General features: G+C 42.8%; 1 protein-coding gene across 1 annotated transcript in view; it reads left to right on the top strand.

Annotated features, from left to right (window-relative positions):
- Positions 1–13545, top strand: part of kif18a (kinesin family member 18A) — a 70436-nt gene extending 56891 nt beyond the window's left edge. Inside the window, exons 14-17 of the mRNA XM_078414857.1 lie at positions 8057–8534; positions 11848–11946; positions 12701–12798; positions 13264–13545. Of these exons, the coding sequence (XP_078270983.1) occupies positions 8057–8534; positions 11848–11946; positions 12701–12798; positions 13264–13394 (806 nt within the window). The 3' untranslated portion in view covers positions 13395–13545. The remainder of the gene's footprint in view (positions 1–8056; positions 8535–11847; positions 11947–12700; positions 12799–13263) is intronic.
- Positions 13546–18166: the final 4621 nt, after the last annotated feature.

The following is an 18166-nucleotide window of genomic DNA, read 5'->3' as shown; positions in this document are numbered from 1 at the left end:
CCAGTTCGCTATCCACCTTTTTAATATGGAACTGCGACTCCGCCTGTACAAACCACAGGTGCGGCTGATGGGCCCAGAACGGCGGTAGGTGAACCTCGCCCGCGCTCGCTCCCACTTGCGACATTCTGCGTGTTCTTCGCGTTCGGGTCACCAATGTAGTGAGTCCAAAACGAGCGTTATTGTTCAAAGGTCTTTATTCGTAGGTAACCGTAACAAACTGCAACTGCTTACTTTGGACACACACTACTTAACTAGCTAATACAATCTAATCTCATCTCTCCAGCTGGTCGCCAGACACAACTATACCTCGCGCTCCCGCATCTCGTGACTCGTTAGCCCAACCGAGGGTTCGAGACCCCCCCCGCTAATCCGTATGTCCCTACATGTGCTTCATTGTTTATTTTGTTTTTAAACGATGTGTTGATCTGTGTTCCCTAATGGAGGAGGCTCTATCTGGTGGGGTGACCAGCTGTGTAGGAAGGTCTAGCACCAGAAAAACTCTTTCATGGCTTTACCAGAGAGCAGGTTTGCTCTCGCCATGCACATTCTTGCACGCTGTTCCCTACTCCACCTGTCCATCTTTGCTCAAATTTGGCCATTTAGGACTGAGATGAAGAAAAACTTTTTCAGCCAGAGAGTTGCGAATCTGTGGAATTCTCTGCCACAGAAGGCAGTGGAGGCCAATTCACTGGAAGTATTCAAAAGAGAATTAGATGTAGCTCTTAGAGCTAACGGAATCTAGGGATATGGGGGGAAAGCAGGAATGGGGTGCTGATTTTGGATGATCAGCCGCGATCATATTGAATGGCGGTGCTGGCTCGAATGGCCTACTCCTGCACATATTTTCTCTGTTTCTAAATCGTCGTCCCACTCCCCCCCAGCCAAAGACTTGGCCCACCCTCACTATTCCTTCTCCATAAACTAGGGTACTGTCCGATTCACCTCTACCCCACTGCGGACATTGGACTTTTTCTATGGAAGTGATGCGCTACAATGCTGAGAACTATATTCTGCACTCCATGTATTTCACTTCGCTCTACATATTATACTTTGGCTTGATTGTATTCAAATATAGTATGTCTGATTTGGGTAACATGCAAAACAAAGCTTTCGACCAGACCTTGGTGCATGTGACAATGAACTTTTAACCTTGGTTTAGGCTTATTGTCACGTGTAATGAGATACAGTGAAAAGCTTTGATTTGCATGCTGTCCAAACAAATCAGACATACCATACATAAATGCAATCAGTTCAATGCGAGTGCCATAGATAGAGCAATGGGGAAGATACAGTGTGCAAAATTTGGTTCTCTGTATTGTAGCGCATCAGTTTCGTAGACAAAGTCCAATGTCCACAATGGGTTAGAGATGGATTGCACAGTACCCCAGCTTATGGATGGTCCATGCTTTCAAGCTTCTGTATCTTCTCTGGATGGGAGCAGTGAGAAATAGGAATGACCGTGTTGGGACAAGCCTTTGATTCTGTTAGCTGCTTTTCTGAGACAGCTTGAGGTGTACATGGACTCGATTGTGGAAAGTCTGGTCTGTGTGATGGACTGGGCTACATTTACAGCTCTGCAATTTCCTGCGGTCTTGGGCAGAGCTGTTCTCACGCCAGGCTATGGTGCAACACAACATTATTCTTAACCTTAATCTTCCTCTGGACCGCTGTCCGTCCAGAGCCCCTCTTCCCTCCCCCCTCTCCCATGGACACGCATTTATTTACCTGTGGCCATGGTGGCGCAGCGGTAGAGTTGCTGCCTTACAGCACTTGCAGTGCCAGAAACCCGGGTTCGATCCCGACTATGGGTGTTGTCTGAATGGAGTTTGTACGTTCTCCCCGTGACCACGTGGGTTTTCTCCAAGATCTTCGGTTTCGTCCCACACTCCAAAGACGTGCAGGTATGTAGGTAAATTAACTTGGTGAATATAAAAATTGTCCTTCGTGTGTGTAGGATAGTGTTAATGTGCGGGGATCACTGGTCGGCGCGGACCCGGTGGGCCTGTCATGTCACTCAACCCTCCCTCCCATCCCCGTCTAGAAACAGCACCATCCAATGTCTGCAGTTTGGCCGATAAACACCACCGCAAACCAACTGGAGTAGCCTGAAAAAATGTGTTGACATCATTTAAATATGTCAAATTGACCTCTGCCACTCTATAAACACCAGGCTGCAAGCCAGACATGGAATGTGAATGCCCTGTGAACTACGTTTGATAATCACAACTGCTGGAGGAACTGCATGTGGGGTGGGGGGTTGGGGGGCGTTGAGTGGACTTTCCCCCGGATCTTCGTCATAGGTCACGGGACCATTTGAGTCACCCTTTTAAGTGAGTTCCTCAGTAATTCATTTTTCCAAATCAATCTTTTTTTACTGGTTTTATTAGTCTGCATACTTTCAGGATGTCTGTACAATCTCCAATGTGTTTTGGAGTATTCTTGCGAAAACTCCAATTGTGAGATATGTAGACCTTTTAATTACTGTCTAATTGTAAAAGGCAAAGGGTCCTTATTTTATAGTCACTTCCTAGTTTTTATATTGTCACTTCCTCGCAACAGATGTTTTTTTCCAGACTTCCTGGCCCCACTTGTGTGTTCCAGTTCATTACCGTCACGTGTCCAGAGGTACAGTGAGAAGTCTTTTTGCATACTATCCAATCGAATCGGATGATACTATACATAAATACAATCAATAGGTAGGCCAAAAGGAAAGGGAGTGTTCTCAGCATTGTAGTGCAAAAGTTCCATGGACAAAGTCCAATGTCCGCAATGGGGTAGAGGCGAATCAGACAGTACCCTGTCTTATGGAAGGACCATTCTGAAGCCTGATGACAGAGGAGAAGAAGCTGTTCCCGAGTCTGGTGGTGCTGAAGGCTTTAAAGGTACTTTGCATTTGGAGTGAATTTGAAGCTGGGATATGATGGCTGTGGTAGCCTGTGGTCCAATTTTGTATTGGTGAAATTTCGTCTGGAAATGATCACTAATGGGGCATATTCTACTTGCATATGATCTTGAATTGCATATCTCTTTTCAAAAATAAAAAGGCACTCTGCGATCCACTAACCTCAAGCACATGTCAGATCTAAATGAAATTCAAAACTGCAGATGCTGGAAATGTAAAATAAAACCAGAAAATCAAGGATACATTTAGCAGGTCAGATAGCACTTGTCGAAAGTGAAACTGTTAATGTTTCAGCTCAGGACAAACCTCCATGTTTAGTGGGGTCCAGGGTTTCAAGTTTGAACCACTTTGTGGTTCATCACCCTTCCTTACAGAAATCATTGCTGCCTGTTTGGGAGTATAATTTCAATTTGTGAATAGTGGCATCCAACCCAGATATCCCGCAGTTTATTAACCGGGGTGGTTTTGTTTTTAAAGCACCCACTCACCCACTTTCAAATGATCGGTGGGATTAAAATTGGCACCTTTCATCTTGGGTATTCACAACCTTCATGGAATGAATTCTAGTTGATTTATTGTGCTATTTCCTCCATGTCTTTTTATGAGCTTCTAATTATGCAACTTCCTACTAAGGTCATCCATTTGTAGAAACTGCACAAAAATAAATTTATGTTTTAAGTTTTTTTTAAAATAAATTGAGCAGAAAACTAAACAACATCAGCAAATATTTTCTGGTGTGGCAACGACACAAAATGTGTTTCTAATAATGTAGTGTGGTTTCTTTGTTCTTTGGAGCCTCTTTGTTTAATTTGATTTATTAAAATACTACGGAGAATAAATGACTTTTTATGTACTTTTCCGTGTCTATTTCCCATTACAGTTGTTTTCCCCCTGCTGTTTACTGAGAGTTTACTACCTTTTTACTGTTTACTACCTTAGGCAATTTTGTATAATTGGGTGCTTTCATAATGTAGTCAACTTTTTTGTAATTAAAGAACTCAATTTTCCTTATTTTAAAAAACTGAAAATCCCTGCACACCAGAATAAAGGTGAAATTCATAATGGCTCATTGTGGACTGCTGGGCACTAATTAAAAGGTCTGACGTATTTTAATTTTTTCCCGTGTAATTCACTGTGGAACTGAATGTTTGTAGAAACTAAAAACTTCAATGAAATGAGAGGAGCTGTTATGAAAGTGTTATTTTAGATTACATCATTCACTGTAATTGGTACTGACAGCATGCTGTCTCTTATAAAAAATATTAGTGCCCTTTTATTGCTGAAAAACAGACAATTAGCTTTACTATTGTCCTTAAATCTCCTCTGGAGGTATCCTGGATTGGAGGACTATATATAGGGGGAATAAATTGGGAGGCCGGGCTTGTTTTCCCTGGAGTGAAGGAGGCTGAGAGGTGACCTGATGGAGGTTTCTGAGATTGAGGGGCATTGGTGGTAGTTAGTCAAAATATTTTTTATGTGATAGGTATCAAACAACAAATTAAGGCAGAGGCAGAAACAAAGTTTTAAAGCAGTTCTGAGGGAGACGTTTTATCCCTCCCCCCACCAGAGTGGTTGATATCTGCAATACAACCAACGAAGGAATTAAGTATAATTACCATGTCTAAGAGCAACTTAGACAGCACTTAGGCAAAGCTTTGAGGGAAACTATCCGAATGCTAGTAATTGGGATTAGTGTAGGTGGGCATGGATAGCGTGGATCACAGGCCCTGTTTCAATGCTGTACAACCGTCTCAATTACCTTGGTCCTTTGCCAGTATTTCCTTTGCAGTTTGTGCCACAACTCTCCACTGTACTTTATCAAAATGCTTTTGAAATGTGTCTGTGTTGCCTCTCACGTTTTGGTTCAGGCCATCTGCAGCTGAATGTATTTTTTGATCAGTAAATAAAGCAGAGCAATGAACTCGGGTCTTTGTCGACCACATAATGTTAATATTCATATGCAGGCCACTGCAATTAGCTCTTTCATGTCTGTTACTAAAATGGTCTGTATGGCAGAGTGCACAAGTAGTTTTTCGATCATGTCATGGCGATAAGTTCTGGGGTCACTTCAAAAAAGGTGCGTAACCTGTGATACAGGCCCTCTGCATCGTGAATTAACACTGACATTGAATGGTCATGAGGTCATAAGGAATAGGAGTAGAATTAGGCTATGCGGCCCATCAAGTCAACTGCCATTCAACCACGGCTGATCTATTTCCCTCCTAACCCCATTCTCCTGCCTTCTCCCCATAACCTGTGACATCGATACTAATCAAGAATCTATCACTGCCGTAAAAATATCCACAGCCTTCTGTGGCAATGAATTCCACAGATTTACTACCCTCTGACTAAAGAAATGTCTCCGCATCTTCTTCCTAAAAGAACGTCCTTTAATTCTGAGGTGAGGCGATAGCCATTGTGGCCATCTTGTCTATTTAATAAAGACAGGCCAGGACAGGCAGCAATAAGCAATCTGCATTCCGCTCTTTTCTGGCAACAGCGCTTCTGCAAGATGGATTTGTTTCATTAAAGTTATTTTTTGGCAATTATTAAAATATCAGCACTGGAAATTACAAAATTCCACGTTGGAATTCAAAACTTAAAAGTGGAAGACTATAATATTTTGTACAGAATGTTGGTAAATCTTTAACTATAAAATGTGCAAGACATTTTCTATGAAGGAAATGCATCTGCTAGAATTATATCAGCCTAGCCATACCATATAACATCCATTGCTTACTGCTGTAATACATCTGAAAGGTTTGTCCATTCCGTTGCCCACCTCCCTTGTTTCTCTGCTCCATGGCTCCCACAAGGCCAGTTAGGACCCTTGTGCCTGCCTCTGCCCTTTAATGAGATCATGGTTATCTTCCTCTTCAATGCCACTTTCCTGCACTAAAACACAAGCCTCCAGTTCCTTAACATCTAAATATTTATCAATCTTTGCTTTGAGAACACTCAACAGCTGAACTTCCACATGCCTCACGCAATGTCATATCAAAATATCATGTCTCGTTCCATTTTGACATGGACATGGATGTGACCATTACTTTTCATTGGGTCAAAAAAATCGTCGCATTTCTTCCATGACTGCACTGGGGAAACGGTGCAATAACAGCGAGTGCAGCCATTTGTAAAGGCCTGTCGTTGCTATCTTGGATAAGCAAGATGGAAATTTTAATTCATTTGATTTCATTAAATCTCTGCATTTGTTTTATGAGCAGAAAATAATGAATCAACTTTACTCAAAGTATTAACTAAAATGCATATTTTTCTTAAGTTCCATATATTTCTGGAATTCCTGCCTCTGCTACATGATAAAATAGAACAGAGCAGTACATTGCATGAACGGGCTCCGGCCCACAATGTCCATGCTGAACATAATGCCAAGTTAAATTGATCTCGTGCCACATCCCTCTATTCCCAGCACTTCAATGTGCCTGCCTGAAGGACTCTTAAACGCCACTATCGTAGCTGCCTCCACCATCACCTAGTTGTGCAGTGCATTGTATGCCCCCACCACCCTCCGTGTAAAATACCTTGCCCTGCACAACTTCATTAAGCTTTCCCTCTCGCACCTTACAGCTATGCCCTTTAGTTTAGTTTAGAGATACAGCGTGGAAACAGTCCCTTCGGCCCACCGAGTCCGCACCGACCAGCAATCCTCGCACACTAACAGTATCCTACACACACCAGGGACAATTTACACTTACACCAAGCCTATTAACCTACATACCTGTACGTCTTTGGAGTAGTATTGGACATTTTCACCCTGGGGGGGACAAGGGTCCTGACTGTCAACCTTATCTACGCCTCTCATAATTTAAGATACAAATGTGGAAAGAAGAAAAGTCCTTAACGTTATTCTGTCCATGTTTTGCGATCATTCAAATCCCTTGCATCAGTGCTTTCTATCTTTTTAAATAAAAATCTATGGCCTGAACTGTGACATGCATATGCTAAATATTGGTTTCTTGCATTTCACATTTATGTTGTGGTTCTGTCAATCTTTTGGCGACCAGAAATAACTTGGAGAATGACTCAAGCAACATCACTTGGAAGAGTTCCCAACTAAATGTGGAGACAATTCCAGGGAGTATTGTAAATCAGTTTTATAGTTTATCAGCCAGTCTGCCCAGCAAAGAACATGCTGTATTCTGGAAGAAGACTGATATTGATTAGATGTTTCCAATGTTATAATGACGTTTGACTTTAATAAAGTCCAATACCTTTTTTTTAAAGTAAAATAATAGGAAAGCATATCACCTTTAATATCTATTTCTTTCCCTCAAGACACACGTCTTCCATGTTATTTGTAGAGTCATGCAGCATGGAAACAGGCCCTTCGGCCCAACTTGCCCATGCCGACCGAGATGACCCATTTACACTAGTAGCACCGACCCGCATTTGGCTATATCCCTCTAAACCTTTCCTTTCCAGGTACCTGTCCATATGTCTTTTTATTGTTATTATAGCGCCTCAATTATCTCCTCTGGTAGCTCGTTCCATATACCCACTGTCCCCATGTTCCTATTAAATTCTCCTCTCCCCTTAAATGACCTCCGATTCTTGATTCCCATACTGTGGGTAAAATAATGTGCATCTGCTCATTCTATTCCTCTCATAATCTTATACACCTTGGTAAGATCACCCCTCAGCCTCCAGTGCTCCAAGGAATAGACTCCTAGCCTGCCCAACCTCCCCCAATGGCTCAGGCCCTCAACTCCTGAAAACATCCTCGTAAATCATCTCTACACTCTTTCCAGTAAAACAACACCTTTCCCATGGCAAGGTAATCAAAACCAAACACAATATTCCAAATGTGGTCTTGCCAGCGTGTTGTACAACGTACCACCTTTATCCTGGCTACCTCCCCTCTACTCTTTCAATCCAGGTGAAGGGTTCTGGCCCAAAACATCAACTGGCTGTTTCCCTCCAGAGAGGATGCTCCAGCAGATAGATTGTTGCCCTATCTCTACATGTACCTTTGAATGCACTAAATGTTGCTTCTGTCTGCAGCGTGTCTTGTTTTTATGTTGGGAAATTAATGCTGCTCCATGTGGAATGTATTCTTAATCTTCCTGTCTTAAGATTTCAATAGTACTTTTTTTTTAACCTATGGCTAATGTATTTTTGGCACTTTCCTTGCCACAGAATCAAAGGAAAATCCACCATTAATGAAGAAAGAAGGCAGGACATTGACTTGCAAAAGCTCCAGACGAAGATTGGAGCAGTCGCTAACATGCAGCAGTTCGGTTAATCCTGCCGCACCACCCGCCTGCTTGGCTCAGCAGAATGATCTCTTCAAAGAAGGGTTCGCTGCTATATCGTACACACCAGACACCTGCAGGTCACCCACTGATCGTGATCCCTGCCAGCTTCCTAGCACAGACGTGCAGTTCCAGAAAGCCCGTTGCCACGTTGAGGAATTGGCGAAGGATTTGAATGATGCGGAAAACTCTGTCCCTGGGACGGACGAGAATCTGACAAGCGTCGCCTACGATTCGGAAGAAAGCGGCCAGTCTGTCTTGGGTGCAAGTACTCAACATCCGTTTCCGAGTGAAACCGATACTGTCACTGATCACGGCGTGTCAGACGAGCAATCCACACATCACAAAAGCTTTCTGCAAAGGTTTGCCTTCCAGCCTTATTTACACTTTATTTCAATGTGTTCCTGCCCTGCATTGTGCTTTCCCAGAGATTACAGTGCCCTAAAACTCTTGACAATCTGCAATCCAACCACTACATCATCTCGTTTCCCTTATCCCTAACCAGTCTGAAGAAGGGTCTCGACCCAAAACGTCACCCATTCCTTCTCTCCAGAGATGGTGCCTGTCCTGCTGAGTTACTCCAGCATCTTGTGTCTATACTCGGAGCTCATGACAGGTTGGCATGTGGATCCCCAAGTGCCTGTTCCTCCAGCCCCTTTAAATACACTGGGGTCCATTCCCTTTAAACTTACCAGCGCCATTTATCACCCTCTTTCTAAACTCATCAGAATCCCATTCCCCATATTCCATTTAAACAGACTGGGGCTCTGTTTTTGCAAGGAACCTGGGTTCTTTTGGAAATTTACAATATTATTGTGTCACATCTCAAAATAAAATTGAATTAAAAGTATATATTTGACCAAATATAAAATCTGCCAGTCAGGCACGATCAAAATCCCAAGAGCACCAGACTATCTGAGTTCTTACTCTATTTTGGTCCCAGCTTTACAGTTTAAAAATTTGAAAAATTGCCCCTGGGGTATTTTGATCAGGATTTTCTGGTGACCAAAATACAAATTAACTTTTATTTTCAATGTGGTTTTTTAAAATTGGCGTGTATAGAAAAGTAAGATGTGTAGGAAGGAACTGCAGATGCTGGTTTAAATCGAAGATAGACACAAAATGCTGGAGTAACTCTGTTTGCAGATGATACTAAGCTGGGGGGTAGTGTGAATTGTGAGGAAGATGCAATAAGGCTGCAGGGTGACTTGGACAGGTTGTGTGAGTGGGCGGATACATGGCAGATGCAGTTTAATGTAGATAAGTGTGAGGTTATTCACTTTGGAAGTAAGAATAGAAAGGCAGATTATTATCTGAATGGTGTCAAGTTAGGAAGAGGGGATGTTCAACGAGATCTGGGTGTCCTAGTGCATCAGTCACTGAAAGGAAGCATGCAGGTACAGCAGGCAGTGAAGAAAACCAATGGAATGTTGGCCCTCGTAACAAGAGGAGTTGAGTATAGGAGCAAAGAGGTCCTTCTACGGTTGTACCAGGCCCTGGTGAGACCGCACCTGGAGTACTGTGTGCAGTTTTGGTCTCCAAATTTGAGGAAGGATATTCTTGCTATTGAGGGCGTGTAGCGTAGGTTCACTAGGTTAATTCCCGGAATGGCGGGACTGTCGTATGTTGAAAGGCTGGAGCAATTAGGCTTGTATACACTGGAATTTAGAAGGATATGGGGGGATCTTATTGAAACATATAAGATAATTAGGGGATTGGACACATTAGAGGCAGGAAACATGTTCCCAATGTTGGGGGAGTCCAGAACAAGAGGCCACAGTTTAAGAATAAGGGGTAGGCCATTTAGAACGGAGATGAGGAAGAACTTTTTCAGTCAGAGAGTGGTGAAGGTGTGGAATTCTCTGCCTCAGAAGGCAGTGGAGGCCAGTTCGTTGGATGCTTTCAAGAGAGAGCTGGATAGAGCTCTTAAGGATAGCGGAGTGAGGGGGTATGGGGAGAAGGCAGGAACGGGGTACTGATTGAGAGTGATCAGCCATGATCGCATTGAATGGCGGTGCTGGCTCGAAGGGCTGAATGGCCTACTCTTGCACCTATTGTCTATTGCTTGGTTGTTGCCTTCTCCCAGCTAATAATGATCTACTCTACATTTCCCTTGATCTCCATCCCCTTTGTCCTGTTTTCACACCTTACACTTCCTTATCAGTACACTTCCGTATCTATGTACAGCCCACTTCCCTGACATCAGTCTGAAGAAGGGTCTCAACCCGAAACTTCACCCATTCCTTCTCTCCAGAGATGCTGCCTGTCTGGCTGAGTTACTCCAGTTTTTAGTGTCTGTCTTAGAAAAGTAAGATGTTTGATGTGAAGAGTGTGAATGAGAGGATATCTGTGGTGTAACATCACTGATCCCCAGCTTGGTAATATTTGCATCTCGTTTGCATTTCCATGGTAGCCTCTCTTTTGATTTGTGCTGAAAACCCAACTTGCAAAATTGTGAATAAAAGTAACAGATCAAACATAAATCTATTAATTTTGACACGTGCATATGAGCACATGTGGCAGTGTTGTTCCAAACTTCAATTGCAGTCAGCATTTGATGCTGGAAGCGCGAATTGATTTTAAAATGCTTCTTGATCTCTTCGACCAGCCTGCTCAAGGAAATGAGACTGCACTTGTACACTGACGTATGACTGTACTGCACCGGCCCCGTAGCAGAAGCGTCCATGTCGCGGGGCTGGAAACTGGAAGTGTCCTGAGCTAAATCTGCTGCCACCATCATTTATTGTACAAGTGATGGCTCCCACTGATTGTCGCCGGAAGCTTGCGTCCTTTTCAGGACGGACGATGACAGTGATGTAACATTTGAGACATAGATGATGGACACGAAAGAACGGAACCAATGGGAAATAGACAATAGGTGCAGGAGGAGGCCATTTGGCCCTTCGAGCCAGCACTGCCATTCAATGTGATCATGGCTGATCATTCTCAATCAGTACCCCGTTCCTGCCTTCTCCCCATATCCCCTGACACCGCTATCCTTAAGAGCTCTATCTAGCTCTCTCTTGAATGCATTCAGAGAATTGGCCTCCACTGCCTTCTGAGGCAGAGAATGCCACAGATTCACAACTCTCTGACTGAAAATGTTTTTCCTCATCTCAGTTCTAAATGGCCTACCCCTTATTCTTAAACTGTGGCCCCTTGTTCTGGACTCCCCCAACATTGGGAACATGTTTCCTGCCTCTAACGTGTCCAACCCCTTAATAATCTTATACGTTTCGATAAGATCCCCTCTCATCCTTCTAAATTCCAGTGTATACAATACTCTACATTAAACTGCTTTTGCTTTAAGTTGCAAGTAAAATATTATTTCTCGTTTATATCAATTTGGGATTCTGATTGTTTTATTTGTGGACTGATTTCCTAAAAGTAAAAGTAATTTGGTACTATAAGCAACATTTTAAAAGGCATTTGGACAGGTACATGGATGGGAAAGGTTTAGAGGGATGTGGGCCAAACGTGGGCAGGTGGGACTGGCATAGATGGGGCATCTTGGTTGCCATCGGCATGTTGGGCCGAAGGGCCTGTTTCCGTCCTGTATGACTGACTAAACATGAAATATAAAGTAATTGCTTGCAAGTAAATGCATATTTGTTTCTGTCTACTATATGAAAACTTGTTTCCAGTTTCTGACCAGTATTTCATGTATAATTATAGGTTGGGTCTACCTTCCTTGCTATCGACAAGTAAAACCAGCAGCAAGCCTTCTTATATGTCCTTAACTTCTGCTGCACGGAGAAAGAGAAAATCTGTAGGGTAAGTCGAGAATTTTAAATCGTAATAAATATTTTAATTGCAAATTACTGGCTGTCTAGTGGCAGGCATGGTGGTGCAGCGGATAGAGCCGCTGCCTCACAGAGCCAGAGACCCGGGTTCGATCCTGACCTCTGCTGAGTGTGCACGTTCTACCGGTGACCGCATGGGCTTCCTCCGGGTGCTCTAGTTTTCCGGCACCTTGCAAAGACGTGTGGGTTGTAAGTTAATTGGCCCTCTGTAAATTGCTCCTAGCATGTAGGAGTGGGTGTGTAATCGGGATAATGCAGAACTAATGTGAACAGGTTGGCGGCGTGGGTCGAAGGGCATGTTTTTATGCTATATTTCTAAACTAAATGATACCATAGCGCAGTAGTTTTTCATTTTCTCTGCCTCTTCTTAGAAATGCATGTAGGGGGTGATTGACAATAGACAATAGGTGCAGGGGGAGGCCATTCGGCCCTTCGAGCCAGCACCGCCATTCAATGTGATCATGGCTGATCATTCTCAATCAGTACCCCGTTCCTGCTTTCTCCCCATACCCCCTGACTCCGCTATCCTTAAGAGCGCTATCTAGCTCTCTCTTGAATGCATTCAGAGAATTGGCCTCCCCTGCCTTCTGAGGCAGAGAATTCCACAGATTCACAACTCTCTGACTGAAAAAGTTTTTCCTCATCTCAATTCTAAATGGCCTACGCCTTATTCTTAAACTGTAGCCCTTTTTTAAGATCATTAACAATCTTCTCCTTTGATGCAGATTCCCGGGCCAAAGAGATGGCAATCTAGAACTTCCTGCAACAAAACGTTTGCGTCAAGATGTGGCTACTGTTGCCATTCATAAACCCACACAGCCAGGTAACCAATTCTTTCAGAACTCCATATGGCTGACTTGGAACAGCATTTAAAAGCGGGGTTAAGTTAGTTAGCTAGTTTAACGATCCCACAGTTAAATTGTGCATCTCTGCAGTGTTCATTGTTAAATTAAGGCAGAGGAAGGGATATTGTGTATAGTGCTGGAGTAACTCGGCGACCCAGGGGCAGCATCTCTGGAGAACATGGATGGGTGACGTTTTGGATCAGGACCTTTCTTCAAATCTGCTATATTGTTTTGATCAGGGTATCCATGGTCTGATCCTGTGTGTAGCAGGAACAGCTATGCTTCATCCAGATTTAGAGCCAGTCATATCTGAATGTGGCAAGTGAAAACCAAGAGGCTTTACTGTTGAATCTGAGGTTGGATGTGTACTTTTTTTTTTTTTTTTAAAGAGGAAATGTGGGATTGCTTTAACCCAGTGCTAATTTTGCAATCTTATATTACAGGGCGATCCCAAAACTACCGAGAGGAATACTTGGCCAGAAGCAGTCACGTTAATAAAGGAGACCTCATTTACAATGGCCTCATAAATAACATCGCCAAACGCAGGCGTTTAAAATCTAGGCATTACAATTGAACATTGTAGGTCACGTAGTGTATTCATTCATACCTGCATCTTTTGACCACCATATCAGATGTAATGTGAAGGTGTAGAAAACGTAGTGTTGGAATTTATTTCCTTTAAAAGCTATCGTCACTGAAGCCGTCTTGATTGTTGTACATGTACATAGAAATTTAATTTTTTTGTAAAACAGTGTCTCATGTCCAAGTAATAAACAAATTTTAATCTGACTGGATATTTTCTCAGTTAATCTATAGGTCGTCATGTGTCTAGTGTCTCATCAGGTATTGAGTAATACCTCATTAGGCAACGACCTGTAATACTTTAAATGTTTACACCTGGTGGACCTGGTACTTGTCACTCTTTCCCTCTGTAACAACCTCGTTTACATCTTCATCAAGATTTCATCATGTTTGGGTAAAACCTAGAAGTAGTTTGTGGCTTTGCCAGGTCCATTTAAATTGAGAATATTTTTATGTCATTATTACTGACCCAGAATAGTGGAAATAGGAACCAGAGGACATAGCTTTAAGACCAGTGGGGTAAAATTTAATAGGAACCTGAGGGGCAACTTTTTCTCGGATGGTGGTGGGAATACGGAACAAGCTGCCAGAGGAGGTAGTTGGGGCGGGTACTATAACGACATTTAAATGACATGTGGACAGGTACATGGACTGGAAAGGTTTAGAGGGATAGGGGTATGTCCCAACTCAGTCATTCCTTCTTCATCATTAATAGAAATATAGTCTTCCTCCTTTATGTTGCCAAATCTTATAGAAACGTACAAAATTCTTAAGGGGTTGGACAGGCTAGATGCAGGAAGATTGTTCCTGATGTTGGGGAAGTCCAGAACAAGGGGTCACAGTATTTTTTTTTTTTTTTTTTTTTTTTGAAAAGCATATGTACAAATCGAAATAAATTTTAAAAAAACACATTTGTTACAAAGTTCTTACATAGCTTCAATTTTTAAATTTTTGAAGAGAGAAAGTAAAAATAAAAATATAAAACTATAAACTTGGGAAGAGAGAGTAAGAGGGTTAAAAAAAAAGGATCTAACAATAAAAATTAATGGGAGTAGATCCGGGAGACAAAAACCACAGCTGTACATCCAACCCCCAACTCAAGTTTCAACTTTTTATTTAATTTTTTTATTTTAGTCCTGTGCCAAACCCATATTTTTAAAAATAACTCAGGTTTGTCGATTAAGGCAAACCTTATTTTTTTCAAATGCAGGGTCTCTGTCATTTCCATAGTCCACATTTTAATTGTGGGGGTTATTGGTTTTTTCACAGTTTAAGGATAAGGGGGAAGTCTTTTAGGACTGAGATGAGAAAGTTTTTTTTTCACACAGAGAATGGTGAATCTGTGGAATTCTCTGCCACAAAAGGTAGTTGAGACCAGTTCATTGGCTATATTTAAGAGGGAGTTAGATGTGGCCCTTGTGGCTAAAGGGATCAGGGGGTAAGGAGAGAAGGCAGGTACATGATGATCATATTGAATGGCGGTGCAGGTTCGAAGGGCCGAATGGCCTACTCCTGCACCTATTTTCTATGTTTCTAAATTGTAGGGTCATTAAAACTTTGGGACACCGAGCTCCTCGATCACGGGTAACGGAAACGCAAGAAACTGGATGCTGATTTACAAAAAATATATACGTTTAACAGATCGATTGCACCAAAGATATCTTCACTATACCTGACTCAAATTGAATATTTGTGAGTATAGACTGTTTTAAATAAGTTAATAATTTTGGCTGGTTGATTGTGTAATCTCTTATTTTAACAAGGACTATTTGGGCTATTTTATATTGACTAGTTCAAAGCTAATTGGTAATTGAAAGATACAGCATGGAAACGGGACCACCGAGTCCATGCCGACCATCGGTCGCCTGCTCACACTAGTTCTACGTTATCCCATTTTCACCGTACACACGAGGAGCAAGTTACAGAGAGCCATTTAACCTACAAACCCGCACATCTTTGGGATGCGGGAGGAAACTGAAGCACCCGGAGGAAACCCACGTGGTCACCCAGAGAGTTGTGAATCTGTGGAATTCTCTGCCACAGAAGGCAGTGGAGGCCAATTCATTGGAGGTTTTCATGAGAGAGTTAGATTTAGCTCTGAGGGCTAAAGGAATTAAGGGATATGGGGAAAAAGCAGGAACGGGGTATTTATTTTAGATGATCAGCATGATCATATTGAATGGCAGTGCTGGCTCGAATGGCCTACTCCTGCGCCTATTTTTCGATGTTTCTAAGGTGCAAACTCCGCACAGACAGCACCCGTAGTCAGGATCGAACCCGGGTCTCTGGCGCCGTGAGACAACTGCTCTATCCACTGCGCCACCCTGGATGCGCCTTCTGTTTTATTCCCAGCAACAAACGTCTGTTGCCTTTTCTCAAGGAATTTGTGAATCTAGCATAGTCTGCACAGCAATGAACAGTTCTGCATTCAGGCGAATTCCGTGGGGAGCGTTTGCTATGGTAAAGCAGTATCTTCAATCATCCCAACCTGAGAGTCATGGAAAACACTAAAGTCTCTTTAGTCAGAGGGTGGTGAATCTGTGGAACTCTTTGCCACAGAAAGCTGTCGTGGCCAAGTCATATTTTTAAGCCGGAGGTAGATAGATTCTAGTACGGGTGTCAGAGGTTATGGGAAGAAGACAGGAGAAGGGGGTTAGGAGGGAGCGGTAGATCAGCCATGATTGAATGGTGGAGTAGATGATGGGCCGAATGGCCTCATTCTGCTCCTATTCCTTATGACCATGGGGAGAGCACTTGGTGTGCTCTGTCTAAGCTTTCGTTTTACTGCCAATTTTTGATGTTTTCAATTAAAAATGGGAAGTCATAAATGTATTGGGCTTTTTAAAAAAAAAACCACAATGAATTAAGTGAACTTATCGTAAGAATGCTGCTGGTTAGACTGCAGGTTGTCAAAAATATTTACATACGGGCAGAGTTTTGCAATAAAGTTGCCAAACATTTTAAATCTTTGATCATTTCTTATAGTGGTGTGCGGAATGGAGTTTTGTGGAAGAAAAATTATTCAAGCATACAATTCAAAAAATACATATTTCAAATATGTGTGCTTCAGTTTTAGCTATCGATCAAAGTTCACAAAAAATGTCTCAGTGATTCACCTTCCACTTCTAGGTGCAATCTCATCTTTCTTAAAGGGTTATTAGTACTAGAAATTCCCACTGATGCCATAAATTCCAAATGATAATGTGCCTTGTAGAAGCTTGTTGTATGTTCTTTTGATTGCTTTGTTGATGCGCCATCTTCATAACTAGGCAGTTTGGGTTATATCCAAAGTACACACATTGTGCAGCTGGTCCTGAGGGCATGGTCTTAGGTTTTACACTGGGAACTACAAAGGGATTTCCAGCTGTTTGCTTTGCCCTCACAGGCATGTTCTAATACATGATGCAGAACATAATATATTTTTTTGCACTAAGATCTAGATTTGAACTTTCTATCCATTTTGTAGTGATCTGGGCATTGCTGGCAAGACCAGTGTTTATTATCCACCTACAGTTTATTATCCAACTACTGAGGATCCATCTGTCACAAAAGGCAGTGGAGGCCAATTGACTGGATGTTTTCAAGAGAGAGTTACATATTGCTGCTGGGGCTAATGGAATCGGGATTATGGGGAGAATCCCTCACGGTGGCGCAGCGGTAGAGTTGCTGCCTTACAGCGCTTGCAGCACCGGAGACCCTGGTTCGATCCCGACTACAGGTGCTTGTCTGTACGGAGTTTGTACGTTCTCCCAGTGACCTGCGTGGGTTTTCTCCGAGATCTTCGGTTTCCTCCCGCACTCCAAAAACGTACAGGTTTGTAGGTAAATTGACTTGGTAAAAGTGTAAAATTGTCCCTAGTGTGTGTAGGATAGTGTTAATATGCAGGGATCGGTGGTTGGCACGGACCCGGTGGGCCGAAGGGCCTGTTTCCGCGCGGAAAGAGGCACTGATTTTGGATGATCAGCCATGATCTTATTGAATGGCGGTGCTGGCACGAAGGGCTGAATGGCCTACTCCTATACCTATTGTCTAAGTTTCATCCTATATGCCTTTTTGCAGATTTTTGACCTAGTGATAATGAAGGACCCAATCATTTTCAATGGTTCAATGGTACTTACATATTTGGGACAAAGATAGTGATGCAAGGAACTGCAAATGCTGGAATCATGCGTGGAACACAAAGTGCTGGAGTAACTCAGCGGGTCAGGCAGCATCTCTGGAGAACATGGATAGGTGACGTTTCACAGAGTGCTGGAGTAACTCAGCGGGTCAGGCAGCATCTCTGGAGAACATGGATAGGTGATGTTTTGGATCAGATCCTTCACACTGGGAGAAAGATGATTTTGGAGGAGATCATGTGTTTGGAATTGGCATCTTTCTACTTGCAACCTCTGGTTCAGTACAGCTCATTCCCAGGGTGTGGCCGGAGAATCGTTCGCAACCTGAACACTTTGCAAATTGAAAATACAGTCAAGAACCAAGTTCCACACGGCAGAAGATGCCTGAAAACACGGCAGCCGTCAAATCCATCTTAAGGCAAGCATCCAAATGCAATAGTGGTATTTGAGAGATTCTAGATAGGCACATGGATATGCAGGGAATTGTCATCATGGCTATCCCTCAAGGTCAAGAATGATGGTCTGCGTTCCGATGTCAGAACGAAGACGCCCGTGCGTGGTTTGTTTATGGTGTACTTTGATGTTGCACTCCAAGAAGCACAGGGTCCTTCACAAATCAATCAACTAATTCCAATGGCAAGGGAAC

Source organism: Rhinoraja longicauda, chromosome 18 (assembly GCF_053455715.1).
Source record: "Rhinoraja longicauda isolate Sanriku21f chromosome 18, sRhiLon1.1, whole genome shotgun sequence".
NCBI classification, from domain to species: domain Eukaryota; kingdom Metazoa; phylum Chordata; class Chondrichthyes; order Rajiformes; family Arhynchobatidae; genus Rhinoraja; species Rhinoraja longicauda.
The sequence above is the reverse complement of the archived record's forward strand: the minus strand, read 5'-3'. Positions and strand labels throughout refer to the sequence as shown.